General features: G+C 55.2%; 1 protein-coding gene across 6 annotated transcripts in view; it reads left to right on the top strand.

Moving 5' to 3' along the window:
- SRRM3 (serine/arginine repetitive matrix 3) overlaps nt 1-26,737 on the top strand; it is a 58,238-nt gene extending 31,501 nt beyond the window's left edge. Inside the window, exons 4-17 of one of the 6 annotated variants that reach the window (XM_084881548.1) lie at nt 5,156-5,284; nt 5,373-5,450; nt 5,977-6,006; nt 6,447-6,509; nt 6,631-6,666; nt 8,486-8,536; nt 9,029-9,130; nt 9,497-9,674; nt 18,523-18,542; nt 19,539-19,891; nt 20,307-20,531; nt 20,639-20,776; nt 21,264-21,343; nt 22,572-22,790. In XM_084881548.1, the coding sequence (XP_084737674.1) occupies nt 5,156-5,284; nt 5,373-5,450; nt 5,977-6,006; nt 6,447-6,509; nt 6,631-6,666; nt 8,486-8,536; nt 9,029-9,130; nt 9,497-9,674; nt 18,523-18,542; nt 19,539-19,891; nt 20,307-20,531; nt 20,639-20,776; nt 21,264-21,343; nt 22,572-22,643 (1,555 nt within the window). In that variant the 3' untranslated portion in view covers nt 22,644-22,790. Of the gene's footprint in view, nt 1-5,155; nt 5,285-5,372; nt 5,451-5,976; nt 6,007-6,446; nt 6,510-6,630; nt 6,667-8,485; nt 8,537-9,028; nt 9,131-9,496; nt 9,675-18,522; nt 18,543-19,535; nt 19,892-20,306; nt 20,532-20,638; nt 20,777-21,263; nt 21,344-22,571 lie in introns of all 6 variants that reach the window. The other 5 variants (XM_084881549.1, XM_084881550.1, XM_084881546.1 and 2 more) reach the window with 5 other exon arrangements.
- Nucleotides 26,738-27,284: the final 547 nt, after the last annotated feature.

Below are 27,284 nucleotides of genomic sequence, written 5' to 3'. Positions count from 1 at the left end.
CTGACCCTGATACCCCACATGCATTCATAGACAGGTAATTTGAGATGTATAGAAATCCAATGCCTTCTCATAGTAAGATGGCAAAGAAGAGCCAGCTGAAAGGTCTCCACCTTGGGTGTGTGTGTGTGTGTGTGTGTGTGTGTGTGTGTCTGATTTTAACTGTCTACAAACTGTAAGAATCCATGACAACTCCCACTCAGGAAAGGGTCTCAACAAAGAGTCACTCCCAGAGCTTTTTATTCCCAGGGATCATCAGTCTTCTTTAAGCTGATTGATTGATTTGAGTGACAGTCCCTTGGGGCAGTCCCACCTCAACCAACACTCCAACTGTCTACCCTCCATACTGGATACCAGAACATCACACTGCTGCAGTATTATCTGGATGTGATCCATAGATGGTGGGAGACAGTGGGAGGTTTTGATAGGTGTGATGTGGTCAGATGGGTGTGCGGAGACTTTACCCTTTGAAAGATGACCAGACGGATGAAACTGGGATGAGGTGATGGAGAGAAATAGTAGGTCCCAGAGATCTGGAGACTTTTGTCCTATTTTGTGTGGGGAGTCCTATTTTGCCCCAAAAACCTTCTGTAGGTTCCCCATCATCCATGCAACCAAGTATAGACTCTCTGGCCTGGCATTCAAGGCCTCCACACACTAGACTCAGCCTGGTCTCCCACTCTTAGCATCACACAGCAGCCAGTCTGGCCTACTGGAAATTCTCAGCTGTGCCCTGTATGTTTGCACTCCCATATTTTTTCACATTCTGGGTCCTCAGCCTCAAACACCCTAGCCTCTTCTGCACAACACACCCCATCAAAACACCCCATCATCCAAGGCTGCCTCTAAAAACCACTTTGCCCATATTGCCAGGATAAAAGTAAAAGCTTCTCTTCTTTGGAGTGCATACATTTTCTTTATTTCTTGGGGCTGCTGTCATTTCTTTTTCGTTTTGTTGTTGTTGTTGTTTGTTTGTTTGTTTGTTTGTTTTTACTCTAATAGACAATGACAACTTTTAAGAATAACTTTTTTCATAGTTTTGTAATACAACAAAATGTTTGGAATAGAGGATTTATAGAGAACAAAATTCATAAGCTACTTTCTAAACACAGTGAGAAAATTCATCCTTTCTTTCAGTGCATCTAATGTTGGATGGAGTGTGACCTCTCTGTGCCTCTTTATTTTATCTGGAATATGGGACTATTAATGGTGGTACTCACATCAAAGGCTTGTTCTGAGCATTAAGTGATTAAATACATGTAAAGTGCTTAGAATATTACCTGGCACCTGCATCAGTAATTATAATATGGACAGTGTTATATTTTTCCCTGCACGTTGAGAAGATAGAGGAGAGGCCTCAGGCTTGACTCATCTCCTTTCCTGCCATCCCTAAACCCCACAACTCCCCGCCTCCCTCCAGGCCCCTGGCAGGCCTGGCACACTGGCCAAGTGAATAAGCTGGAACAGAGAGGGCAGAGCCTTTGCCTGGGATCTGCCACTCCTCTGTCTGGACTCATTCATCTGTCAATTGGCCATTATGCTCCTGGATAATGGAAAACAGAACCAGTTAATTAGCAAAACTGCTGGCGGGAAGAAGGGCATGTGACAGGCAGTCTTTTCCCAGGTCAGAACCTTGCCCACGGCAGCCCGTCCAGCATGTGTCCTGTGCAGTGCTGTCTGTGTCCAACCTCGTATGTTCTTGGTCCCTCTGCAGTGGACTCTTTGGGCCTGCTTTGGTCAGTTACCTGGGGCTTGATTTGTTCTGTCACAGGGAGGAATGCCTCCCCTGCCTATTTCATGGACTTGGTTAGAAGTAAACGAGACCACAAACTTGAACTTAAGAGTAGGAAATGTTAAACAAATCTAGAGCTCAGTACACCCCCTTCAACTGTGTCTACAAAGTAGGGAGGAAACAGCTGAGCTAACATCTACAGCAAGGAAGCACAGCCAGCTAAGTCAAGGGCTATCCTGTTTGCACATGACTTCTCAAGGCCAATTGCATAGGTGAACTTACATTCTTTACTCAAAGGTCCCAAAACCATAAGGGATGTTCCTTTTCCTCTCTGGGCCTCAGTTTTCTCATCTATAAAATGGGGGAAGGAGACAATTTTTCTAAGTAGCTCTACATGGGATGTGTGAACTGCTAAGCACTATTTGAACATTAGAAAATATTGTTGTTAGTGATACTGTCATCTAGGAAAGGCAGGATAGGAGGACCCTGGGAGATCTTGCAAAGCAGATGTGGTGGTACCAGCCCCACAAAACTATTCCCGTTGATATCCCTGGAACTCCCAGAACAAGTCTTACCAAAGGTTCTGAGACCTTGTGCCTCTCCCTGAGCCTGCTACTCATACCCTATGCCTGCTTTCAAGAAGGGACTGAAGAATGAGAGAGGCCAAATGACAAGGCTCAGGGAGGGATGATGGGGTCGTGGGAAGAAAGTTCTGTCCTGGGACAGAGGAAGAAAGGAGGTGGCCAGCAGACTAAGGAGGGCACAGGGAGGGGAAGGAGCTCAGTGAGGGCCTACACTCTGTGAGTGGCTCACTCAGCTAGGATGTTAGGAGGCAAGAAGGGCTCCCTGCAGAAGGCAGTGCCCAAACTGAGCTATTTTATTTTGTCAATAACCGTCCTCATTTTTGTGTCCAGATAAGTGGAAGCCCCCTCTCCCACTGGCTCCACACAACGTTGGAGTGCCCTTAAGTTTTGCTGAAGACTATCTTTTTTTTTTTTTTAATATATTTTATTGACTTTTTACAGAGAGGAAGGGAGAGGGATAGAGAGTTAGAAACATCAATGAGAGAGAAACACCGATCAACTGCTTCCTGCACACCCCCCACTGGGGATGTGCCCGTAACCAAGGTACATGCCCTTGACCGGAATCGAACCCGGGACCCCTCAGTCCGCAGGCCAACGCTCTATCCACTGAGCCAAACCGGTTAGGGTTGCAGACTATCTTTTATGGTCAGGCATTTGTGTGGCTGAGGGCTGTGTGGGGTGAGCTGAGGATTTCAGGGGCAGGGACAGGAGGTGGGAGGCCACTGGCTTCGGGAGAGGAGCGTGGGGAGAGCACAGAGGTTTGAGTGAAGGGATGTGGGGTGTTTGACTCTGTGGGGGTGGGGGGAATGACATGAGCCTCTCCTCCATCACCCCAGAAAAACCTCCTGTACTGCCTGGATGACTTCAAGGTTTCCAGGGTCATGTTAGGGAACTGAATGGCATCGCTGAGATTCTAGATTAGCAGATTCCTGGAGATTTGTTTCTGAAGAGTCTTTTCCCTCGGTAGCTGTGGTTTGCCTTCCTTGCCCTACATCTCTTTCATGTGTCACAACTGCTTTTCTCCCTGCAAGAGGAGGTGTTGGTATGTGAGTGTCAGACTGAGCTCCCCATCTAACAGTGGTGACCGTGTGTGTGTGTGGGGGGGGGGGGGGCGGGGGAGGGAGGCAACAAGAGCTTCAAAAACAGAATCTCTCTTAATCCTCTCCTCAAAGCTGGGATATTCTTTCCTTGTTGGATAGATAAGGACCTTGAGGCTCAGTGAGCTTGGTCATGCCTGGATTCAGACCTGTCTGTGTGAATCCAAAGCTCATGTCATGTTTTGTGTTTGTTTGTTTGTTTTTAAATATATTTTATTGATTTTTTACAGAGAGAAAGAGAGAGGGATAGAGAGTTAGAAACATCGATGAGAGAGAATCATCGATCAACTGCCTCCTGCACACCCCCCACTGGGGATATGCCCGCAACCAAGGTACATGCCCTTGATAGAAATCAAACCCGGACCTTTCAGTCCGCAGACCGACGCTTCACCACTAAGCCAAACTGGTTTCTGCTCATGTCATGTTTTAACACTCTGCCATCCAAGTCCTGGCCTCTTTCTCTCTCAGGGCAGAGAAAGAATGAGCCAGGTGAATGGCACCCAGGAGTGAGGGCAACTGAGCCTCCATGCAGAAGAGGCATGGACTGAGCTAGTATGAAATGGAAAATGGAAGGTGGGGGGCACCACCCTGAAACCAGTGCCCTGAAGCTGGGCTTTTGTAGGGTGGCTTCTGGGCGTATTTACTAAAAAGCAAAGTTGCAAAGCACCCGTTATCGCGGTGAATTCTCCCAAAGTCCTATAACACAGTTATCACTCTCATCTTGGACAAAAGGTTCAGAGAGGGGGCAGACAGGCACCAGGCCATACAATGACCTAGGGACAGTGTGTGATGCTGCCTTTTGGGGGGAAAGCATCATTCTTCAACATGCCCACAGGGTGCAAACATCTGGCTGAAGGCTGGGCTCCTGAACCAAGAGCAAGGCCAGGACCACCTGGGGCCCTGCTGAGGGTAAGGGAGAGCTCTGCAAGATGGATGGGGAGCATCCGAGGCGGAGTGCTGCCGCCAGGCAGTGATTGATGACAGCTCCGCAGCAGAAGAGCGAGGAGGCCTCCGGAGGCTGGAGGCAGCGGAGAGGAGGGCGAGGGGAAGCTATGAATATTTTAGAGAGGCAGCCAGGGCTGGAGGAAGGAGGGGTGAGGAGGACGGAGGCAGTCGGGTGGGCAGGGGGAGGCAGTTCCGGAACTGGGACAGAAGGGGTAAGGAAAGCCTTATCAGTGAGGGTGGCTCAGGGAGGGGAAAGGAAGGCTGGAGAGGATGAGCGGGCTGAGAGGGGCAAGGGCCTGGCGAATGGGGCAGTGAGGTTCAAGGGGACAGAGATCCATGAAAGGGGCTCCATGAGGGGAAAGAGGGCTGATTAGGGGTGCCATGAATGGGACTAAGGAACAAAAAGTCAGTGCGGGGAAGGGGTCTCCGTAAGGGGAGTGGCCTCAATCAGGAGGAGGGGCCTCATTGATGAGAGAGAGGAGAGAGAGAGAGAGAGAGAGAGAGAGAGAGAGAGAGAGAGAGCGCTTGTAAAGGGAACTTAGGGGGAGAGGGGTGCTCCTTGCTATTTTTCTCTCTTTCGCAAAATATGGCCCCGTTCAGGCTGGGAGTCCTGTGAGGAAGGCTCCCCGCGGGATCCCCCAAATCCCCGCCGGACCGTCTAGGGGTCGAGGCTGCAGACGCCGGAGCCGGCCGCACCCCGCCTCCCTCGGGCCTTTGGGGCGGAGCAGGCCTGGGGCGCTGCTCTGAGAGAGGGGCGGCTGGAGGGCCCGACCGATGCTGAGCGTCCCTGTCGCCGGCAGCGTGGCGGAGACCCCGCGGCTGCCCGAGGGCGCCGAGCCCGGCCTGGAGTACGCGCCCTTCGACGAGGACGACGGCCCGGTGGACTGCGACTGCCCGGCCGCCTGCTACCGCGGGCACCGCGGCTACAGGTCAGCGCCCGGCGCGGCGGGGAAGGGCGGGACCCGGGTGGGGCGGCCCGGCCCCTCACCGCCGCCCGCCCCCGCCCCCTCTCCGCAGGACCAAGCACTGGTCCAGCAGTTCGGCCTCGCCCCCTCCCAAGAAGAAGAAAAAGAAAGGCAGCCACCGGAGGAGCCGGTGAGAGCGCCTCCGGCTGCGGGGGGCGGGAGGGGCGCGGGGGGGGGTCCCCCTCCCGCGGTGTCTGCAGGGACCCCACGCCGCATTGGGGAGCCCGGCCTCCCTGAGCCTCTCTGCCCCCAACAAAGTGCGCTCCCGCTCCTGACCCCGCCCTTCACTCAGTCACCTTCCTTTTACCAGGCCCCGCCCTCCACGAGCCCCTCCCTTTCACCACGAGCCCCTCCCTTTCACCACGTCCCCTCCCTTCACTGAGTCCCCACAGTGGCATCACCCCCCGCCCCCCAGACCTCAGAGCCTCTGACCCAGAACTAGACACACGGACCTCGTCCACCCGATGGGTACCCCTCTGCCCTTCCCCAATAGCCCTGCCCTCCCCACCATTGTATGAGTGGCCTGGTTGGGGGGGGGGGGGGGTTGTCTCATCTGTGGTCCCCTCTCCCCTGTCCTGAGTGATACCCTGACAATCGTCTGGGGACCCAACTAACCCCGCGGAACTGTCTGTCCTTCTTTCTCCTCTGGCCCTCAGCAAAAAGAGGAGACTAGACTCGGAGTGCAGGTCAGTGATGAAGGCGGGCAAGGACCAGGAAGGGGGGGTGTCTGGGGGGGGGGGTGAGATTCCAGGGCCATCTCCAGATGCAGGAGGCCTTGGACCTCAGGACCTGGACCTTGGTCACCAACAGCCTTTCCCCAGCAAGGCCAGAACTCCCACCATTACAGCCTCCAACCTTTGGTTCGAAGTAGCCCCCTCTTACCACGCCAAGGAGGCTAGAAGGGTGACCAGGGACAGCACGGGCAGTTCCATCAACTGCCTTTAGGAACTTGGCCAATCCCCTGGGCCTCGCTTCACTCTGTACAGCCGGCAGTTGTCTTCATGGCCTGGAATCCCCTTTCCAGCTTTGAGCCCCAGGCACCCAGCCTTCCCTAGCCATTTCCAGCTGCCCCTCCGCCTCCCAGGCCCCGTTCACTGGAGCCCACCTCCCACCCCTGTGTCCGCAGCTGTGGGAGCTCCTCGCCCCTGCGCAAGAAGAAGAAGAGTGTGAAGAAGCACCGCAAAGACAGGTACCCTTCCTCTCCCCGGGCTTCCCCTCACTTCCAGGGGGCCCAGGACCAGGGCTGTGCTGCCTGGGTGTCCCTGAGTCATCCCAGATGGACTCAGGAGAACCCTTTTGTGGCCCTACAGGTCTGATTCTGGGTCCAGGAGGAAGAGGCGGCACAGGTGAGCGGTGCCCTGTGGAGTGTGATAGGAGGATATGAGAGAGGCTAGTGCCCCCCTGCAGAGACCAAGGCCCAAAGGAAGCCATGATGGGAGGGGCATTTTGAGGGTCCTGCCCTGCTCTGCCCTCCCACTCCAGGGACTCCTTCTTAGCCCCAGGCAGGAGACAATGAAGATCAGTGATTTGCAATCCTTGCCTACCCCATGAGTCTGCCTTGATGTAGGGACCCCAAGAATTTCCAGACAATACAGCAGGTCCAGTGTCCAAGGGGTGTGTCCATAGAGGTGTCAGTTAGAAGGCAGAATTTTCAGGAAAAGGGCATGCCAGATAGAAGGAAGCCTCAGTTGGCAGAGACAGAGTGGGTGGGCTGTGGCTAGAATATCTTGAGGGGCAGGTGCCAACCCCCAACAGGCCTGAGTGCTATGGAGATGGCCTCCACCAAGGCAGGGCTAAGAGCCAGCATGAGCCTCTGAGGTGACTTACTCAGGATGGATTGGGAGAGAGGACAGGAGGAAGTGAAAGACAGGAGCCCAGGCAGAGGCAGGGGTGGAGAAAGTAGAACACTCCGCACAGAGGGAAAGAGGAGAGCCAGAGCCCATTCCAGCAGCCCTGCGGAGGAGCAGATTCCCAAGCCCCATTTTTGGGTGTGTATTTGCCCATGGCCATTTGTGGGGAGGGGGAGGGGTAAGAGCCTAGTTGGACACCTAATCCTGGCCCTCCAATCTCCCCAGTTTCCTCCTTTTCCTTCCCCAATCCTTAGAGGCCAGTGTTGGCCCCTGCTGCCCTCCATATGTCACCATCAGCTTGTACAGGTCCTCTGGCAAGCACCTATCAGTCCTGGGAAGGACCTAGTGATGAGCTAGGCTAGATAGCTCCAGATCGGGAGACTAAGGCCCTAAGCATGCAACATGGGTTCTAGACCAAAACTTTCACCCCTGTATTTCGTCTCTCCACCCCTACCCTCATCCCGCCCTCCCCCGGTTCTGCCTCCCATTCCTTTTGATCCATTGAGAAATACCTTCCAGTATTTCTTAGCATCACCTCATTTGGGGTCAGAAGAAAGCATCTGTTCAGGACTAGAGGATTGAGTTAGAATTTGGTGGCATCAGGGAGGGTGGGGCTGAGAGACCTATGGGACCGGGCATGAGGCGAGACCTTAGAGGGCTAATCAGAAGGCTCTCAATCCTTTTGTCAAAGGCAGGAATTGGGCTGTGGGGCCCACCCCAGAGAGCTGGACGGGATGGGATAGGGGTCCAGAGGAGTAATCCAAAAGCAGGGAGATCATGCCCAAGGGTAGGAAAATCACACCCAAGGGAAAGCATTTATTTTCTAAACCCCTGCTGACTGACCCTGGATTAGGCCACAGTCTAGAGGACAGAAAAGCAGGAGGCTTGGGCTCTGTCTGGGAGGGCCCCATCTGAGGAGACTGAGGGCACAGGGAGCACAAATGAAGTGTGGAGGGCCACTGCCCTCCCTGATAACTAATCAGAGGGGCCCATCCCAAGACTGATGGAGAAGATAAGGGCAGAGCTGCCTTCCTTCTGGGTCTGTGGCCATGTGACCACTTAGCACTCGCAGAGGGAGCAGCAGTTAGGGCTGAAGGTGATCATGGGCTTTGCTGGAGAAAGAAGGGACAGACTTGGCAGAATTGAAGAAACCAAAACATGGAGTGGGATGGGCAATTCCATGCCTGCCAGGAAAGCTCAGGTCAGAGGAGGGAACAAATCTCAGGTTAAGGCATAGGACAGTGGGGCTCCCTGGAGGCTCACCCTCCCCTGCCTGGCTCAGGCTGTGCTGTCACCTAGCCTCTGCTTTCTGTAGATCTCGAAGCCCCAGGAGCAAAAGAAAAGAGAAGAACAAAGAGAGGAAGAGGTGAGCACTCTTCCCCATTCTCCAGCTCCTCAGCCCCTCCTCCCACACAGCAAACCTGGCCCCCTGAATCACAGAATCAGGCTCTGGAAGGGAGTTCATTTTGTACCCCCTGCCCAGGCAGGAACATTCAGACCCAGAGAGTAAGCCAAGAGCCTGGAGAGTCCAGTCAGTGGCAGACCTGGAACTGGAACCCAGGCCTCTTGCCTTCGGGTGGAGGGTCTTTTCAAATTCAGTCCTTATAACCCCCCTGCACCTCTCCAGGGTCACAAGAACAACAGCTGGGGGATGGGTAAGGTCTTGGGGGGCTGGGGCTGTCTGGAGAAAAAGGCAGCTTCTAATTCCCACCAATGACCCACAGGGACTGGCTGGGCTCTGTGTGGACAGCCTTTGTGTAATTTTTGTAGGAGACTTGGGGACGGGATATAGGACACTTGGTCAACCCTGGCTTCCATCAGGAAGCAGAACTTAGGTACAGGCCGATTTCTCTCCCAGGCCGCACGAGTCCCCAGGCCGGAGGTCCCATCGCCACAGCAGCGGAAGTTCCCACAGCCCCTCACTCTCCTCCCAGGACAGCGATTCCAGATCGCCCAGCAGGTAGGTCCTGCCCCTCCCCCCCCCCCCCCCCCCCGCCCCCAGGAGAGCTCAGGGCGTGGCTGAGCCCGACTTTCTGCTGAAGCTAAGCTGTCTTTCTGCGTATTAAATACACTCGAGGCTGGGGAGCTACACAGCAATTAATCAGTGGGTAGTTTACCAGGGCAGCGTCAGTGCCAACTTGGAACTGGGCTAGGCATCCCAGACCTTGAATAGAAATCAAGGCAGCGTGCGGACTGGGGCTTGGCTCTCTAAATAGAAATATTCCGGGCCAAGTGCGAAGGCGGGTAGGGAGCTGCCCTTCCTGCGGGAAGCGGCCTCGGGTAGCGGGGCGTCCCACGCCGGCTCTCCATATGTCTCCTGCCCCAGGCTGAGCCCCAAGCCCCGAGGCGAAGGTCGGAAGACGGGCAGCCAGCGGTCCAGCGGGAGCCGATCGCCTTCCCTGTCGGGCGGCAGCGGATGGGGGTCGCCCCAGCAGAACGGAGGCAGCCGGCAGCGGAGCGGAGCGCAGGGGGGCCGCCCGGGCTTGGCGCACAGCCCGCCCGATGTACGTATGCCTGGCTTTGCGGAGGGTTCCTGCGACGCGCGGGCTGCGCCTGGCTGGGGCGGGGGCGTCGCTGCGGCGGGGGAGGCAGTGAGTGTGTAACGGGGCGGGGGCGCTGCACGCCTTCCTCAGGCCCGCCGCTTCCCCCTCCCCTGCGCCCTCCCTTGGACGGGAGCGGCCGGGAGCGCTCGGTTGTTATGCCCACCTGGCTCTAGTGCCCTGTGGGTGGGTGGGGGTGCTGCAGGCTTGGGTCACCTTTGAGCTTGGCAAACTGAAGGCCAGGGAGGGTTACCACCGCGACACTCAGCCATTTAAGTAAGGAGCTGAAGAGGAAACAAGATCTCTTGCCTCCCTCTCCCAGGCATATGGAGGAGGGAGGGGGCGTGGCCATTGAGACAGGACTCCCCTGGGCATCACTTGGGCCCTAAGCCTCCCTCTCCTCACCAAGCCCTTTCCCCCTCTCTGAGTGCTCTCTGCCCGTCACTCAGCCCCTTCACTAGACGCCGCCTTCCCCCAGTCCCCTAGCCACCACAGAGCTGCATTTCTAAGGTCCTTTCCCCAGCCACAGATATCTCAAACCTGAGGGTTCCACTTTCCATCTTTCCAAAGGCACCGCCCCGTGTACCCCTTGCTCCCTGGGAGACCACCCCAACGCCACCCCAAAAACTGTCCTCACCCATCCTCCAGGAGGGGCACAGATTTCTTGAAACCCACAGGCAGGTGTGGTGATTGTAGGAGCAGGCAGCTGGATGGTAGGGGTTCTCCTAGGCCCCCTTTTGTCTGCTGATCTTAGAGTGCGGTGTAGAGGCCCCCTCAGGGAGAAGGGATTACAGCAATGACAGGAGCAGTGGGTGGGCACAGGGGACTTAGGGTGGGCAGTCTGCAGGTCCCTCACCACCACCACACACGCAGGCAGCCCAGAAACCTCAGCAGGGAGGAGGCGCTGCGCCTCCCCAGACCTCAGGTCTCAGCAGCAAACCTGTACATGTCAAGTTTCGTTTTGATTTTTGGCTGTTTTCGTTTCACTCCCTTTCTTTTCTCAAATACACTAGTCCAGGACCTCAGCAAGGAAAGTCAAAGGGCCCCTGACAAAAGGCTTTTGGTCTCAAGGTTAATTTTTGTTTAGGGACATTACCCAGGTTTTTGGAAACTGCCCCTCCTGGACAGGATCACACCAATGTCCCTGGATCTGTCCTGAGTGTGGGAGAGAGCACGCAGAGGTAGCTAAGGGCAAACAGGAGAGGGACAGGTCTGAGGCATGATGCCCAACCTCCTACCCCATGGGCACAAAGCCTGAACAACACAGTGCCCCAAACACCTTCTCATGGAGGTACAGAAAAGCATGTGTTTCCAAGTCAGGGTGAAAGGAGGCCCCTTCCCACTCTGGTTCCCCTCTCCAGCCTGGATGGCTAAGCAGTGCCCCACAAGAGTCCTGGCATGTGCAGACAAAATGGTCGCAGCAACTAAGTAGACCTAGGAGCAAGCAGTCAGGGAAGGTGGCCTAGCCGCTGGCCTGGGGAAGAAGCCTTAGCAGCACCCCAATCTTCTCCTTCCCAAAGGGGAACCCCATTTTGACATGGCCCTGGGAGTTTCCTAGGAGATAACCCTTTGTTACTCCTTTCACAAAACATGGCCATCTAATTCTCTCTCTACCCCCTGGGCTCTGAGAATTCAAAGACTGCTGACCATCCCCTGCCTCGCACCTGCACTCAGATCCCCTCCTGGCCCATCGAGCCTCTCCTCAAAGTGAAATGTAGCTGGTTCTTGCCTCCAGGGAGGTGAGATGGAGGTCATAGGCTTTGCCATTAACCAAAAATGTTTTTTTGGGAAAAGCACTGGGGGTGGTATTCTTGGACTCTCACCTTTAAAAAAAAAAAAAAAGAGAGAGAGAGACAAATGGAAAAAGAAAAGCTCACCATTCTTAACCCCGTCTATGTTTCTGTTTTTGTTTTTGTTTTTAGCCTCCCATTTGAAACGTGGTAATATTGTGATTCCATTTCTTGTTTAGTGGCAAGGGAAGGGGGTGGGAAGTTTATGTAACTCTTCCTGTTATTTCATTTTATTTTTGTTTGTGTTTTCTTTTCTTTTTCTTTCTTTCTTTCTTTTTTTTGTTTTTTGTTTGTTTGTTTGTTTGTTTGTAATGTACAGAAATGCAAACTATCTCTCTGGGTTTTTTTCTATCTTCTCTGTTGTTCTAGAATTTTGCTTTTGTGTGTTACTGTGGGAGCCCCTCCTCCTAATGCAGAAATGGTTTTTGAATCTCAGTGAACATTAATCATATACATATCTCTATAAATTACTTTTCCTTTCTAATCAGAATTTAAAAGGGAAGATAACACTTACAAAATCGTTTCCCATGCCAACAGCTTCTGCCAAATCTGCAGCAGCAGCCATCCCTTCCCTCAACTCCAGGCAAAGGGCACGGGTGGACCCGCCTTAGCGTTCAAGTTAACAAAAGTGGTGCAGACCGTACTCTGGGTCCCTGTCCATAAGAAACTTTGGAGAGAAGCTGGGAGACTTATCCCAGGCACCCAGGGTCCTTCCCAGAGCAGTGAGCCTCCTGTGTCCTCTCAGATCTGTCTAGGATAAGATGATGGCTAGGCATGGCAGGGAGAGCCTGGAAGAGGGTGCTGAAGACACCTGAGAGTTTAGTTCAGGTGAGGGCTTCAAAGCCAGACTCTCCCAGCCAAGAGAAGAAAAAGCCATCCTCGTTTTGAGACTGAGGCCATAGGCTCCCAACATCCCTTTGTTGTCCCATCCCAGGCCAGGGCTGAACCCCCAAAGGGATTTCTGGGTTCTGCTGCCTACTGCTGTCTGCAGCTCACAGAGATCAAATGACCAGCTAAAGACACACAGCGTTTTAGAGGCACATCTAAAAAGGAGACCCTCTAACCTCAAGACCCCAGCTACAGCCAAGGTGTGGAGATGGTGGTCAATGGGAAGTACACAGTTAATGGGAAGCACACGTTAGGAGCCTGAGTAGGAGGAGAAGGAGGAGGATTTGGGAAGTGGATTCTGGGGGCCTCAGCTCTTTCCTTTCCCCTGGGGAACCCTCTAGAAGTTGTTGGCTCTCTGAACTCCCCGGCACTGAGGCCTGCCCACATGAAGACCAGGGTAGAAGTGAGCCTGGTGTTGCGCAACTCTATATGACTGCAGCTTTAGCAACTCAGGGAACCCTAAGCCCTCACAGTTCACACCAGCTGGGAAAAGAAATAATGAAGCAAAGTGAGGGAAAGGAAGCCACTCAAGGTCACGCAATGTGGGGTAGAAAAGTAAGATACTGAGCCCAAAGCCCAGCCTGCTGGCCAGATAGGGTGTGCGGGGATTGCAGCCTTAGGAGTAGGGCCCCCTTCCTTGGCTCCATCTGTCCCTAGCATTGGAAGCCTCACCATTTGCCGTTAGAGCCAGAGATGCTTCCTGAGCAAGGCCCCCAGGCTCTCTGGTTTTCGCCTCTGGTTCAAATTTCATCTCAAAATGGGCAGCCTAGAGTGACCTCAAGAAGAGGTGCCCATGGCACTGCCTGACCTGTCTCATCCAGGCCTCTGTCCTCTACACCCCCAGGAGGAGCAGTGACCATGGCTGGAGGGGGGAAGTTAGCATAGGAAGGGACACCTTGGCATTTCTTAGGCTGAAGCCGGAAAGCAGGAGGGATGGATTTTGCTAAATGGTGCTGAAGCCAGGGGGAAAGGGAACAAGGTTGACTTGAGGCAGGATCAATCCTCCAAATTGAGTCCGTGGTTGCCTTCCCTTTTAAATGCACAATTCCCACCTCACCCTATCTGTCCACTCTGATTGGCCTTGTCTAAACAGCTTCTCTTTCTTCTTTCTGGCTGGGTCCACCTTTCTCTCTGTCTCCATTTCCTTCTTCCTCTGCCTTTGCCCCTCCCTCTCTCTCTCTCTCTCTCTCTCTCTCTCTCTCTCTCTCTCTCTCTCTCTCTCTCCTTGAGCCCCTCTGTCTCTTTCTCTCCATCTCTCCCCTGAAATGGGCCTATCTCCCCAGGCTGCTAGCCCCTCCTTCACCCACCCTGTGGTTCTGCTTCCATCAGCTGCTTCCTGCATGCCCTCTGGAGGTTTTTGTTGTTTAAAGAGTTAAGAAAAGCTTGGCTATTTGGAACCTGTGGTGGGAGGGGGAAAGCAAACAGAAATGGCTGGGCAGGAGTCCCCTGCCATCCCTGGGACTAGACCAAAAGCCACACTTAGCTGCCATATGCCACCTCAGAGGGGGAGCGCAGCTCAAAGTCACTGTCTTTCCCCATTCTGCATTCCCAATGCGGAGACCTTCTTTTCTTTTTTATTATTGCATTCCCGTCCCTGACCACTGAGAAGGTAGGTATCCCAGCTCAGCTGTGCGCTCGCTCGCTCCCATCTCCAGATAAGCCCTGCCACTCTGCTTGGTTTGAATGTGGTTTTCTTCCTCTTTCTCTCAGTCTCACTCTGGTTGGTTTTCTTCCCTTCCCTTTTCTTTCCTTATTTTAGTGACTACTCATTTGTAACTTGCATTTTCTCCAAATGAGCTACAAAGCTGTGTTTCCTGGTTTGTCGTTTGGTTTTCTTGACCTCCCCCCACCTCACCCCAACAACTTTTCTGGTTCATTCTTCCTCCTTCCCACCTTCCCTGCTCCTCCTTCTTCCTCTCCACCCCACCTCCCAACCCTCCTTCATGCTCTCTCTCATTTTGTTGTCTGAATGCATTTCTGTGTGGTTTAGCATTCCAAGTTTGTGTTCCCATCCTGAACTCTATGCTGTGGTTGAGCCAATTTGATTTCTGTTGTCTGGAGTAACTGCTAAGCCTCTCACCTCTCACCCCTGCCAGCCCCTGGGGTGACTTGAGCAATAAATCTTTGTTGGAGGGGCCTGTGCTGGGCCTTTGCCCTCCGGATGCTGGAGGAAGTTCTGGCTGAGGTCAGGCCTGGGAAGAGAGCCCTGTCCCATCCTCTGGGGCCTGCTGGGCTCCTGCAGGTGCTGCTCTGGCTGACAGCAGAGCTTTAGGGTGGAATCTGCAGGACTTTAGGGCAGCAGCTGACACCAGGACTAAATCACACAGCTCCATCTTTGGGCTGTTATGGTGATTGGACTTTGGCTGGGGAGTAAACTGCAGGAGTAGGCACTGGACTTAAAGTTCCACTTAGAAAAGTCTCTGTGGGGGGTGAAAGGAACTCTCAGCTAACTCTCTGTTCTCTGGACCACTACTCAATCTAGAAAGGGACTCCCTCCCTCCCCCAGCATCCTTCCATCTTCCAAATTTGAGCTTAATGTGCAGAATGATCCAGAAGGGATCATCAGCAAAGGCCACGGACCCCAAGATTAGAGCAGAACTAGGCTAGGTCCTGGGATTTGTGTCTTCCAGCCCAGTGCTCATCCAGCCACAGAGGTAGGGCCTCCAGGATCTCATCTCTGCCCTTTAAACTGTTTTCTTCCCACCTAGAAGCAGCTACAGAAGTGTGACATCCCAGCCCTGGGAGGCCTCACTGGACCTCATCTTTGACAAGGGAGGGCCTCATCTCTTCCAATGTTGACCCCAAGGGCAAGTCCCCAGTAGCTCACCCCTTTAGAACATTCTTCAATCCTGGTGGTGCTAGGAGGGCAGGCAAGGAAACTGTTCATGGAGGGAGAGAGCGCTGCTGGTCCAATGGAGAAGAGGAGGCCCCACCCTCAAGGAGTAGCTGATGCAATCAGGCACCCAGAAACAGGAACCTCAAATGCTGAGCTGGAGGGGCTAATTGCCCCAGATGCCCACTTATTCTTATCTTTAGGAATATCCGGGTCAGGCAACTACACTATTCCTTGCTGCTCTCTTCCCCTTGTCTTTTCACCTCAAAAGTTTCTTATGTGAGCAAAAAGAAAAGATGATGGATAGGAAGTCAGTGATCACTCAATATCATAAAACAATTAAGAAAAGAAAAAAAAAAGGTGTCTAGGAGAGGTGGTACCAAGGAGCAGAGGGGCTCCTAGGAGCAGGGCTCAGAGTTAGGTGAGGTCTAGCCTCACTCACTCATCCATTCACTCACTCACACACACACACACACACACACACACACACACACACACAGCATTTTCCCAGCACTCCTCCGTGCCAGGCCCTGTCTGAGTATCCATACCAGGGTTGAGGCAGGCAGACCTGGGTTCACAGCCTCCACCTGCCAGGCTGGAGGGCAGACAAAAAGACTCAGAACAATGATAGGGGGCAAGCTGAACCATGGATGGGCAGCTCTGCTCATCAGGGTAGCCCCAGCCCTAACACATGCTGGCACAATCCAAACTGAAGGAAGGAACAGGGGTCTGTGGGATCAGAGAGGAGCGCGCCTGACTCAGGGTGAGGCTCAGGAGAGGCTTCCTGGAGGTGGTGGCCTTGGGCTGACTGTAAAGAAGAAAGAAACATTAGCGAGGCTGTGGGAGAGAGGTGAGGGAAGAGGCAAGAGTGACAGAACAGGTTTTGAGAGATGTTTGGTGGTCCCTGGCCACCACAGTCCTGTCTGGCAATGAGATCCATGGTGTCTGGGCCTGTATCTTCCTCAATTCCTGATAAATGAGTCCCAGCCAAGCTGAGGATGAGGATGGACTTCTGGAGGGATAGGTGGGTAAGGGTGAGGTTGATCCCTTCCCCTGAGGGAAGGCACTATGCCACCTACCTAGAAACATCTTCCTCCCATCCTCCATCGTCCTGGCACTTAAGGGAAAATGTTACGGGGCCGAGGCCTTCCTGCCCTGCTCTGATCTTATTTATCTCTGCGGAGACAGTGAGTCATTTGTACTCCGTAGAGAACCTCTCAGCCCCTGAACAGGTCCACCCTGTTCAGAAAGATTCAGTTATGACCATTTTACCAGTGGGGAAACTGAGGCCTCAGAGTTAAGTCACTTCTCTAAGGCCTCCCAGGAAATTTACATCAGGGTTGATTCCAGTGTTCACTTTGCCAATTACCAGCGTCTTGGGTTATGGCAGCCAATTGGCTTGGAGGAGGTAAGAGGGAAATGGAAAAGAGACTGGACTTCAAGACCAGCCAGAGAGGAAGGGTCCAGCTCAGCACAAGGAGTCTGGCCCAGGGGAACAGCAACATTTTGGGGGTGGGCATCCACCCAACCCAGGCCCTTGTTATTCCTAATACTCCCAGACCAACCGCGGGAAGTATAGAGGGCCTTGCCGTGCCCATGAGAAAGAACATGGTAGCCCTTGGTCTTTTTCCCTCCCTGCTGGCCTCTCCCCTGGAGTCGGAAATAGTGGCTTAGATGCAGAGTCTGGGTTGGAGCAGAATTCACATCCAGGTCCTAATTCCCAAGTTTAGTATTCTGCCTACTTGCCTTGCTACTCCCACCACCACCGCCAAAGTGGCAAGCAAAGGCTTCAGAAAGGTGGGGTCCAGTGTCTCCGTAGGTGTGAATACTATGCATTGGCTACCAGGGCATCCATTCCCCCACCCAGAACTGTGCTACACTCTTAGACAACCCAGGGGATCGAAAAGATACTGGAAATTTGGGGGGCCTAGAGACTTCTTTTTCATTTGCCTTCTCTGGAAGGAAAAGGATGTTGGATGACAGAACCTAGTGCTGGGGGCTTGGGAGCTATACCAGCAGGGGTGGAGGGCATATGTGTTGGGGGGAGGGGGGCCAAGGGTCTCTGGTAATATCCATTGAGAATGGAAATGCTATCTCAGAGGGGCCATGGCTGAACAACCCAGCTTCCATGTCTCCTGGCCTAGCTGGAGTAAAGGTGCTCAAAGGGTACCTTGGTACCTGCTAATATCTACTCTGCCCACCTGTGCCTGCCTCTGCCCCAAAGAGAGATGCCAGGCTCTTCCAGGAGGAGGTCTTCATGGCCCCCTGGCTCTGATCAGCTGCTTTCGCCTTCTATGGTTGGTGTTCATTGGCTACTTCACAAGCTGGCTGTGCCTCTCCACCAATTGGGGCTGACTTCTTGGCTCTACCTTAATGCCCAGGCTGGATCCAGGGTGGTACACAATGGCCTTGGCACCATCTTGGCCCCTGTAGGAAGCACAGGGGTCATACCAAACACACTTCTTCCAGTCCTTGGCAGCAAGGTTATCTCATCCAAGAACCTGTCAAAAGAACTTGGCCTAGACCCTGCCCCTCACCTACGACTTCCTGGTTTGGCCCTGGCCCTTGTAAAGGACATTTCTTCCTCAGCAAACAGCACTGAGTCTGCCAAATTCTGTGATAAAAACTCAGGTTACAGAGCTGAATTGACACCAAATCTACCCTGGGGGTAGTCAAAGTCAAGTTGGGGCTGTTATTGGGGGTGGGGTAAGAGTGATGGATAGACTTATAAACAAACAAGTGTAATCAACTGTTACCAGATAGAAGCCCAAGTACAGGAAGAGGGTCAGGTCTCTGGAGGGAGGGGGATGGAGAGGGTGGTCATGGGCATGCAAAGAATCTTGGACTATTTGCTCTGGAAGGAACACCAGGAAGCAGAGCCCAACACTCATTTTGTGGATGGGGAAACCGAGGCCCAGTAGGCAGAGGTTACTTGGCCAGGGTTCCTAAGTGAGGTAGTAGCAGGTTCTTGGACCCTGATTTCCAGTCAGGGCCCTTTTGGAGGTACCAGGTGTCCTTTCTGGTTTCCTGTATCCAGAGCCTTGTGTCCTAACTCGTTTTTGGAAAAACATAGGTCATCTCTATCCAAAGGTCATGGTTACCCAAGAGGTGCCTGCTCAGGCCCAAGGAGCCAGGCGCTGCCAGTCCTTCCTCCAGAGGCAGTGTGGCCTCTAGGCCTAGAATGGGGTGGTTGAGATTTTCTCTCTCTCTCTATCTCTATCTCTCTTGCATTTTTGTGAATCTAATGATGAACTTACGCTACCACACTTTTCCCTTCTCTTACACATCTTACCTACTAAAGGAGGAAGTGCCACTTTATTGGTAAGTGGACGTTAACCAAGAGGGACTAAAAAAAAAAAAAAAATCAGAACTTAAAAAAAAAAAAGAAAAGAAAAGAAAAGAGAGAAACAGAAAGACAGTAGGGCGCTACTGACAGCTCCACAGGTCTCTGCAGGGCCGGAAAACAAAGAAAGAAAACTGTTAACAGAAAAATGTCAGTTCCCCAGGAGTTCAGACATTGTTTTTGATTTTGGTATCTAATGACATTTGTGGATTTCGTTTATTTATTTATTTTTTTTTCTTCCCTTTCTTCGGTTTAGTTTTGAGTTCAGTTGTCCTGCCCCGCCCCCATCCCCATCTGTGTGCCGTGTGCCCCCTCCATCCCCTCACTCACCCCCACGCTGGGGGGCCTGGGCTGCTGGGCTGGCCCTAGTGGGGCCTCCCGGTGCCCACCCTCTCTCTTCTCTCTGCCGGGATCGTCCGTCCCTGGAGGGGAGCAATGCCAGCCCCTCCCCTCCCCCGTGCCCGTCCTGGAGCCCTCTCCCTGTCAGCTCCCGACCCCCACCGCTCCGTTCCTCTTGTGTTTTGCATGCTGAGAACCTTGCATGAGCTGCACTGTTGAGGCCAGAAGGTGGACACTCAGGAGAGGCAGAGGCAGGGCAGGCGCGGGGAACCGTGTGTGCGATGCTCCGGGACTGGCAGCCCCAGGCCGGAGCCAGGTGAAAGCCCTTTCTCCCTCTCTCCCCCCACCCCACCCACCCGCTCTCTCACCTCGATCTCTCCTTCCTTCTCTTCATCTATCCTCTCCTCTCTCTCCTCTTTTTCTCCGTTTTGTCTCTGCTTCTCTCACTTGTCCCTGTCTGCCCTCACTCACCCTGTCTCCTCTGCCTCTGCCCCTCTCTTCTGGGTTCTCCATCTCCTGTCTGTTCTGTCCTGCTCTGTCCCTCGGTCCCATCTCTCCTGTCTCTGTCACTCTCTCCGTCTCCTCCCTCCCACCCCCCACCCCCGTTCCCTCTCTGCCTCTCTCCCCGTCAGAAGCCCAGCTCGCCCTCGCCCAGGGTCGGCGACCAGGCGGAGGCCAGCGCAGCCCCGTCGCCCGCGCGGGGGAAGGAGAGCACGAGCCCGCGCTCGGCGCCATCGTCGCAGGGCCGAGGAGACCGCGCGGCCGGCGGGCAGGCCCGGCGGCGGCGGCGAAGGCGAAGGCGGCGGCGAAGGCGGCGCTCCAGGTCCCCCGCGGGCGCGCCCCGCCGCAGAGGCCGCCGGCGCGCCCGGCCCGCGCCGCCCCGGGGCCCGTCGCGCTCGCTCAGCAGGGCCCGCTCCAGCAGCGACTCGGGCGGAGGCGGGGCCCCCGGCCCCGGGCCGGAGCCTGGCTCCGGCGGGCACGGTAAACGGTGAGTCCCCGGGAGTGGAGGAGGCTCCCCTCCCCGCCCTGTCCCCGACCCCCACGGGACACCCACCCCCAGCGGGTGCTCCACCCTCACCGACCACGCCCCCTCCGCACATGCTGGGCTCCTCCTTCTGATCTCTCTCCTTCCACCCCAGGAGCTCTCCGGTCCTCCCACTAAGCCCTTCCATCCCACCCCCTGATCTCTCTCCTCCCTCCATTTGGATCCCCCTGCACGGATCGCTCTTTCCTTTCTGTGCCCCTCCCCTTCTCTGGAGACCTCAACCCTGCCAGGAGCCTTCCACGAACGCATCCTGCCCTCAATAACCCCCTAAGCGTGAGTCCCTGCCCAACTGAGCCCCGTCCTCCGCTGAGCCCCCTTCTCCCTGGCTGAGTTCCCGGTGGCCGTTCCCCTCCTGCAGGACCAAGGAGAGGCCCCCGCGCGCCCGCCCGGCCAGCGTCTCCCCGTCCCCGGGCGTGCACGGCCGGCACGGCGGCCCGGAGGGGAAGAGCTCGTCGCGCAGCCCGGGCCCCCACCCGCGCTCATGGAGCTCCAGCCGCTCGCCCTCCAAATCCCGGTCGCGCTCGGCGGAGCGGAGGGTCCGCAGCCCCACCCGCTCGCCGTCGCCCAAGAAACCTCTGGGCCGGTGAGTGCGGGCGGGGCGGGGCGGAGGAGGGAAGGATGGCAGCCGGGGAGAGGGAGGCCCGGGCGCCCTCGCGCGGCGGCGGCGCTCACCTCGGCCCGGCCTCGCAGGGACAAGGACGGCGAGGGCCGCGCGAGGCACGGTGAGGCCGACACCGGCCGCGCGCGGCGCCGCTCCCGCAGCTATTCGCCCATCCGCAAGCGGCGCCGGGACTCGCCCAGCTTCATGGAGCCGCGGCGCATCACCAGGTAGGAGGGGGCCGGGGGACCAGCCGGGGACCTAAGGGATGAAGCCCTCCTGGAGGGACCGACTGAGCCTAGGGCAGGGAGGGGAGAAGGCTGAATGAGAGGGGGTGGGGGTTCAGTAGAGGGAAGAGGGCTCTGAGAGCAGAGAGGCTAGACCTGGTGGTGCTGGGGAGGGGGTGGACTCAGACAGAGGTAAAAGGTCACTGAGGAGAGGAAGGCCTCAAGAAGGGAAGGGTCCCCCATTGGGGCCTGAAGGCCCATGGAGGGAAGGGGGATTTGCACTTGGGTCTTGGTGGAAAGAGACAAACCTGAGATTAAGTTCTGAAGATTCCAGCCAAACCTCCCTACATCATCTCCTGGCAATGATGGGAGGAGCCCACCATTGCCAAGAGCCCATCATTGCTCTACATGCGGGGAGCCCCACCCTCCTTCCCTCCCTCCCTCCATTCATCTCCTGGCAATGATGTCTCCTTTTCTCCTTCATCTCAAGGTCCAGCCTGCTGCGTGGCCTGTGGCCAGCCTGGGGGCCAAGGGGACCCCCTCTCCACAGGCTGCAGGGGAGATGCCCATGTGAGCTGGTCTGGCTCTGTTCAGCTGTCTGTCTGCCTCTCCTTTTCTCACTAACCTCACTGCTTACCTTCCAGCCCCCTGGGGAATTTGGAGGAGGGGGCACCAGCAGCCTGGTTTCTGGGGCAGCTGTGGGAGGAACCCTCCTTCTTACTTTCCCCACACAGTCCAGGGGGGCTGTGCCATGATCAGAGTTTCTCTGCCAGGACTGGAGGGTCTGGGCCTGGGTCTCCAGGTGAGCCGATGTCTGTGTTTGCAGAAATCACCCAGAAGTCCTCAATCCCTAATAGGGGGTAGAAGGCCACGGGCAAAATTCTGAGCCCAGCTCTGCCCCAGCCTTACTGGGAAGCCTTGGAAAGTTGCTGGGCCTCTCTGGGTCCCTGTTCTCATGTCCAAGCAATAGTAGGCATCCGTTCAGCTCTCACATGGTCAGATTCTCAAACAGGCCTTTCCTAGGCCTTGATGATCACATTGCTTCCTCCCTTCACCCCAGAGCTAACGGCCAGACCACAAGGTTTGGGACACCTCCAGACATAAGAGGGAGGTCCTAAGATGACAGACTCCCTCCCGCACCTCCCACCTGGCACCCCTCAGCCCCTCTCCCAGGCTGCCTCCTCCTCCCACTAACTACACCTGTTTTCTTCCTTAGAATTAACCCAGTGCGATGGGGCTTTGCCGCCCCCTTAACAACTCTCTTTTCTTTTCTCTGGGTCACGGTCTCCTGGCTTCAAACTAACTCCAGGGCTGGTGGGAGGTAGCTGAGTGAGGAGAGGGGGCCAGTGGGCCTGGGCCAGGCAGTGGGCCTGGGCCAGGCTGTGGGCATGGGCAGCAGTGGCCAGGGGTCTCTTCCTGTTCCCTTCACATGACCTGAAAACCCCAAGTCCTCCATTCTGTGGGGATCAGAGGAGCAGAGCTGGGCCGTATCCACAAACCTTTCCATGCACAGAAGCCACTGCTTAGCTCAGTTGATGTGAATTGTCCATATTTAATATTTAATATTTATTGAGCACCTACTCAGGTCTAGCTGCAATTCGGGTTCCCTTCCCCTGCTGACAAGTGAGGAAAAACAAAATGATCAACATGAAATTGGCAAGTGACCCCTGACTGTCCAATCCTGTTGGAGTGGGAGAGGGGGCACCTGAGGCAGCAGAACCCTGGCCACTGCTGGGAGGGGCTCCAGGCCCAAGTGAGGGCCCTGGATGGTCTGTAATCGTTTTTTTCCTCCTGGCAGTGCCCGAAAGCGGCCCATCCCCTACTACCGGCCCAGCCCCTCCTCCTCCTCCTCCAGCTGCCTGAGCAGTGACTACTCAAGCCGGAGCCCCAGCCGGAGCCCCAGCCCTGGCCACAGCCACGGAAGCTACAGCAGCCGAAGTGGAGGGACCCGAAGCCACACGCGCAGCCCCTCCCGGACCCCCAGTCCCAGTTACCACAGCCGGAGCAGCTCAGAAAGTGGCGGCTTCTGAGCCCATACAAATCCCGATTGGTGCCCCCTGGCACAGAGAGAGGCGAGGGCTCGGGCCCCAGGATCCATGGGGGGCATACACCCTATTGCCACAGAGAGGTCCCAGGGCCAGGGAAGACCTTGAGGGTAGGTGCCCTGCAGACAAGGAGGAGCTGGGTTCTGCTGCTTCTAGAGGGTCCCTACCCCCACCTTCTGCCCTCCCACCATGTCCAGGGAACAAAGAGCCTTTTCGAACACAGGGATCACCCTGCCCCCCTTCCTGCTTGATGCCAGCTCACCAGGCTTGGGGATCTCAGCTCAGTGGACCCAGGAACATCTCTGAAGGTGCCAATCCTGGGAGCCTCCCCTACCCACTCCGCAGGGCCCTTGGATCCTCTCCATCACTAGGCAGGCAAGGAGGTGGGACAGCAAGCAGGATATAAGTTAGACAGAAAGAAGAATGGCCTGACCCTTGGTATGCCACCATCCAGGCCCAGGAGTGCCAGGAAGAGCCAGGGAGCTCACTCTCGGTCCCACCTTTTCTCTCCAGGCCAGTCTCTCCCCTTCAGGCCTCACCTCATTCCCTGGTCCAAGGCTACACAAGCCAGGCCTTGTGCATGACAAGAGGTGGGACATACAGACCACAACGGAATCTGACCCTGAGATGAAAAGGGGCTCAGGTCAGGAGGTGGACGAGAGAAGGCGTGGATGGAAGAAGAGCCTGTGCGAAGGGAGAAGCAGTGCAGCCAATGACTGAGCAGGCCCTGGTCTGAGTCACAGGCACAGGACAGCGCTTCAGGCCTGCCCGCGGGAGCATTCCTCCCCAGGGTTTGCTGAGGAGGAGGCCAGCCAAGGCTTCCCAGAGAAGGGTGCTATAGCCCTTGGAAGAAAGGGTAGGATCTCTACTGAGGGCCTTGGCCTGGGGCAATGACAGGAAGCAGTGGCCCCCAGCCCTCTTCTGCTGCTCCCAGCCCCCTCCTCCTGGGGCCCTCAGGGATCTAATGAAGTCTTCCTTGGCCCAATAGGGCAGATGCCCTGGGCTCTGTTGGGGGGAGGGGTCTGGGGTCTGGTCCGGGTTCCCCTCTCTCTATTTCCCACTTCCTTTTTTTTTTTTTTTTTTTTTTTTTCCGCGATGCGGATGAAACTTGGGACTAATAAAATACTCAGTGCCCAAAGGGCAGGTGGTGAGGCCAGGCCTCTGTGGATTTGGGTACCTGGAGAGTGAGGGGAGGGCATGGGGTACTGGAGTCCTTCCCACTGAGAAATGAGAGAGGTTCAAACTCCTGGGGACCCAGAGAGAAGAACTGGCACCAAGGAACCAGCGCCCAGCACATCCATCCCCCTGTGCAAGTGCCTGAGTCTGCAGAGCTGGCAGCTTATGAGGAGGAAAATGGGGACCCAAGATGATCACTCCCATGCCCTGAACCCCCATCTAGCTTCAGCAGTGGGTGGGGGTGGGACAGAGGAGGAGGCTGGGCCAACACACAGGACCTTCCCTATATGTGGAATGTTCCAGAATGGCTAGAACACAGTTTGGAGTAACATGTGGCTGTGAATCCAGGAACCCTAGGATGGGGCCTGGAAAAGGAGTTTTTTTCTTTTAACAGTTACATTCTATTTCTTTTATTGAAATCTAAACAAATACACGCACACACACACCCCCTCCTCCTTTTCCTTCTCCTCCCCTTCTTCTTCCTTCTTTTCTCTTAGAGTGGTGGGTTTTAACCTGGTTTTGAATCTACTCTTCTTGGGGAACATGATGAAGGTCGGGAAACCTTTTCTCAGCAGGTGCGCGCATGCCCACAATTCAGCATGCAGTTTGGGATCACGCAAACACTGCAAGCTTTGAGGGCCTCCTGGTCCACCGCTGCTGAGGAAGCATACAACACGTCCACAGCTCCGACCTGTGTGCGCCATGAGATGGACGTCCTTGGTCTAGTCTGGTCCCCAGAGCAGGGGGTCATGCTCCTTGAAGCCTATGGCTGTGTCGGCACATCACCTCCTCCAGGTCCTTTTCCTTCCTGCTAGAAGGGGCACCTGAGGAGGTGGCTGTTTCTGATCTGAGAAAGCTGTTCAAAGAAGCACCTGTCTCTTTAACCCTCAGGCACACTCTAGGGGCTCCAGGGAGATGTCAGCTCCTGGGCAGGGGAGCATAAAACACAAAGGTGGTCATGAAAGTTTAGCCTGCTCCCACTCCATGATTCCATTTCTTCATAGCTCAGCATGAAGCCTCCTCCCTGCACCCCACAGCTAAGGTCCTGTTTGAAACATGAGACAGAGGGGGAGGGAGAACCAGGACACAGGCTTTATTAGAGGAGAAGACTCCTGCCGGACTACCTTCTAAAGGGAGAAAGAACACGTCTTTTGAGGGGAGGAAAGGGAAGGGACGGTGCTTAGGGCACTCAGCACACACTGATTGGTGGTTTCAGATAAGGCACATGATTAGGGACTTAGGAATCAGGGGCTTAGGGTATTTGGCAGGTGCTGATTGGTGGTTCAATGTACAGTCCATATAAGGTGCCTGGTTAGGTGCTCAGGAATGTTTGGACTGCAGGTACAGGTTACGTCATACTCCGTCCATCAGTTGGGGGAAGGGAGGACCCATCATTTTCCTATTGTTTTTCTGCAGCTGGACAGGGCTTTCCTAGGTCCTGTTTTCCTATTGGTTCCCTGCAGATGGTACCACTTTCCCCAGATGGTACCACTTCTTCCCTTTCTGTCCCACCTCCATTCCTGGCCCAACAATCCTACGCTTCTCACTAGCACCCCTCCCATATCCATCTCTTGCCCTCTCCCACCCATCCTGCTCTATCTAAAATGCAAATCTAATCTTTCATTCATTCATCCCACACATACTTATTGAAAACCTGCTGTGTGCCACACAGTCCCTGGCTCTGAGGACATAGTATGAATTAATGAATCAGAGCTTCCTACCCTGTGGACCCTGCATCCTGTGACCGAGGCCACCAGCTCGTAGGACTTGAAAGGCTTCTGAATGGCTCTGCTGGAACAGCAATCCTTTCCTCCTGCTAGCCCTCCAACCTCCTCTCCCACCACTGCCCTTTATTTACTGCAGTACACCCCAGTTCAGCTGACCCTCCGCCCTGGGCCCCCCAAGAATGCCCCTTCAGCTCAGTTCAGCTGCCTCCTACTCTGAAGAGACTCTGGTCCGCAGCTGTAGTGGCCACTCCTGCCTCTGAGTTCCTCTGGTGCTGGGTTTGTTCCTGACTTTTAGAGCCTTACAGTCTTGTTCCAGTTATTTGTTGGCAAGTTACTCCCCCCATAAATCTGTGAGCTTCTGGAGCCCAGCCCTCGCTTTATTGGCCTCTGCTCCCCTCCACAGCCTTGTGAAATAGTTGCCCTTGAAATGTTTGTGGAATGAGTGAACAAAGGGGCTATGCAGTGAGCAGTTCCAGAAACCCTGGGGGCAGGCAGCGGCCCAAAGGCAAGGTGTGGTGGCCTCAGAAGACACTAGAGGGCGGCAGAGAGGAAAGGCTGCCGGTTAGGATCCGCCGGGAGGGGCACAAAACGGGAGAGCAGCCTGGGGGAGCGTCCTGGTCAGCCCGGAAGCCTGAAGCTCACGTCCTCCACGCCCTCACTGGCTATTTGAGAAAGTCCGTTCCCTGGGAAAAGATGCGGAGGGCACCAGGGTACCAAACCTTGTCCCTCCCACTGACGGAGGGGTCAGCCTCTGCTCTATCTTGTGAAAAGAGAAAAATACTGCCAGGAAGGCAGGCAGGCAGGCAAACAGGAAACTCCAATTCTCCATTGGTAACAAGGAAGGGGAAATGGGATGGGGGTGGGGGAACCTTCCCAGGATGTGAGCCTTTGGGATGCTGTAGGTTCTCTCCTGGTCTCTCTCTCCACAGATGGGAGCCTGAGGGACACCTGAACCCGCCTCCCACCCCGCCCCCATTTTACCCTCCCAACACACTCAGCCCCCCATCAGCCCCCCCCTCCCCCCGCCAAACACACACACATTTCCCCCTCCTAACACACTCAACAACCTGGCAGCTGGACAGGGCTTTCCTATGTCGTGTTTTCCTATTGGCTTCCTGCAGCCCCAGAGTCAGGGTAGCAAGTCACAAGTGCACATGCCCGGTTTGGGAGTCCCAGCTGACAATCACCGCCCCTCTCCCACCCCCCACCCCCATTCCCTGCCTCTCTTAAATGATCTTGGAAGCCCCGTGGCCTCTTACCAGTCTCTCTCAGCTGAAAGCATATTCAACAAACTGGTCCTATCACCAGGTGCCTTCCCTTCCTTCTCCAGGTCCCCCTCTGCCTGAGAAAGTCTCTCGGGACACCTAAGACATGGGAGTGCTTCAGCTGTAGGGACTCCCACCTCCACAGATGCCACATCTCCACATCCTCCCTCAATACACACCCCTCCCGAAGCCTTAGAGGGCAGAGCAGGCAGTGTAGGGAACCTGCGGAGAGGGGGGAGTTGAGGAGAAACTGTTGATTCATGGTGCTGGAAGGAGTCTTAGAGAACGTCCTGTCCAA

This window comes from Pipistrellus hanaki, assembly GCF_964339955.1.
Source record: "Pipistrellus hanaki genome assembly, chromosome: 4".
Lineage (NCBI taxonomy): Eukaryota > Metazoa > Chordata > Mammalia > Chiroptera > Vespertilionidae > Pipistrellus > Pipistrellus hanaki.
Note: the sequence above shows the minus strand (reverse complement) of the source record. Positions and strands in the feature narration are given on the sequence as shown.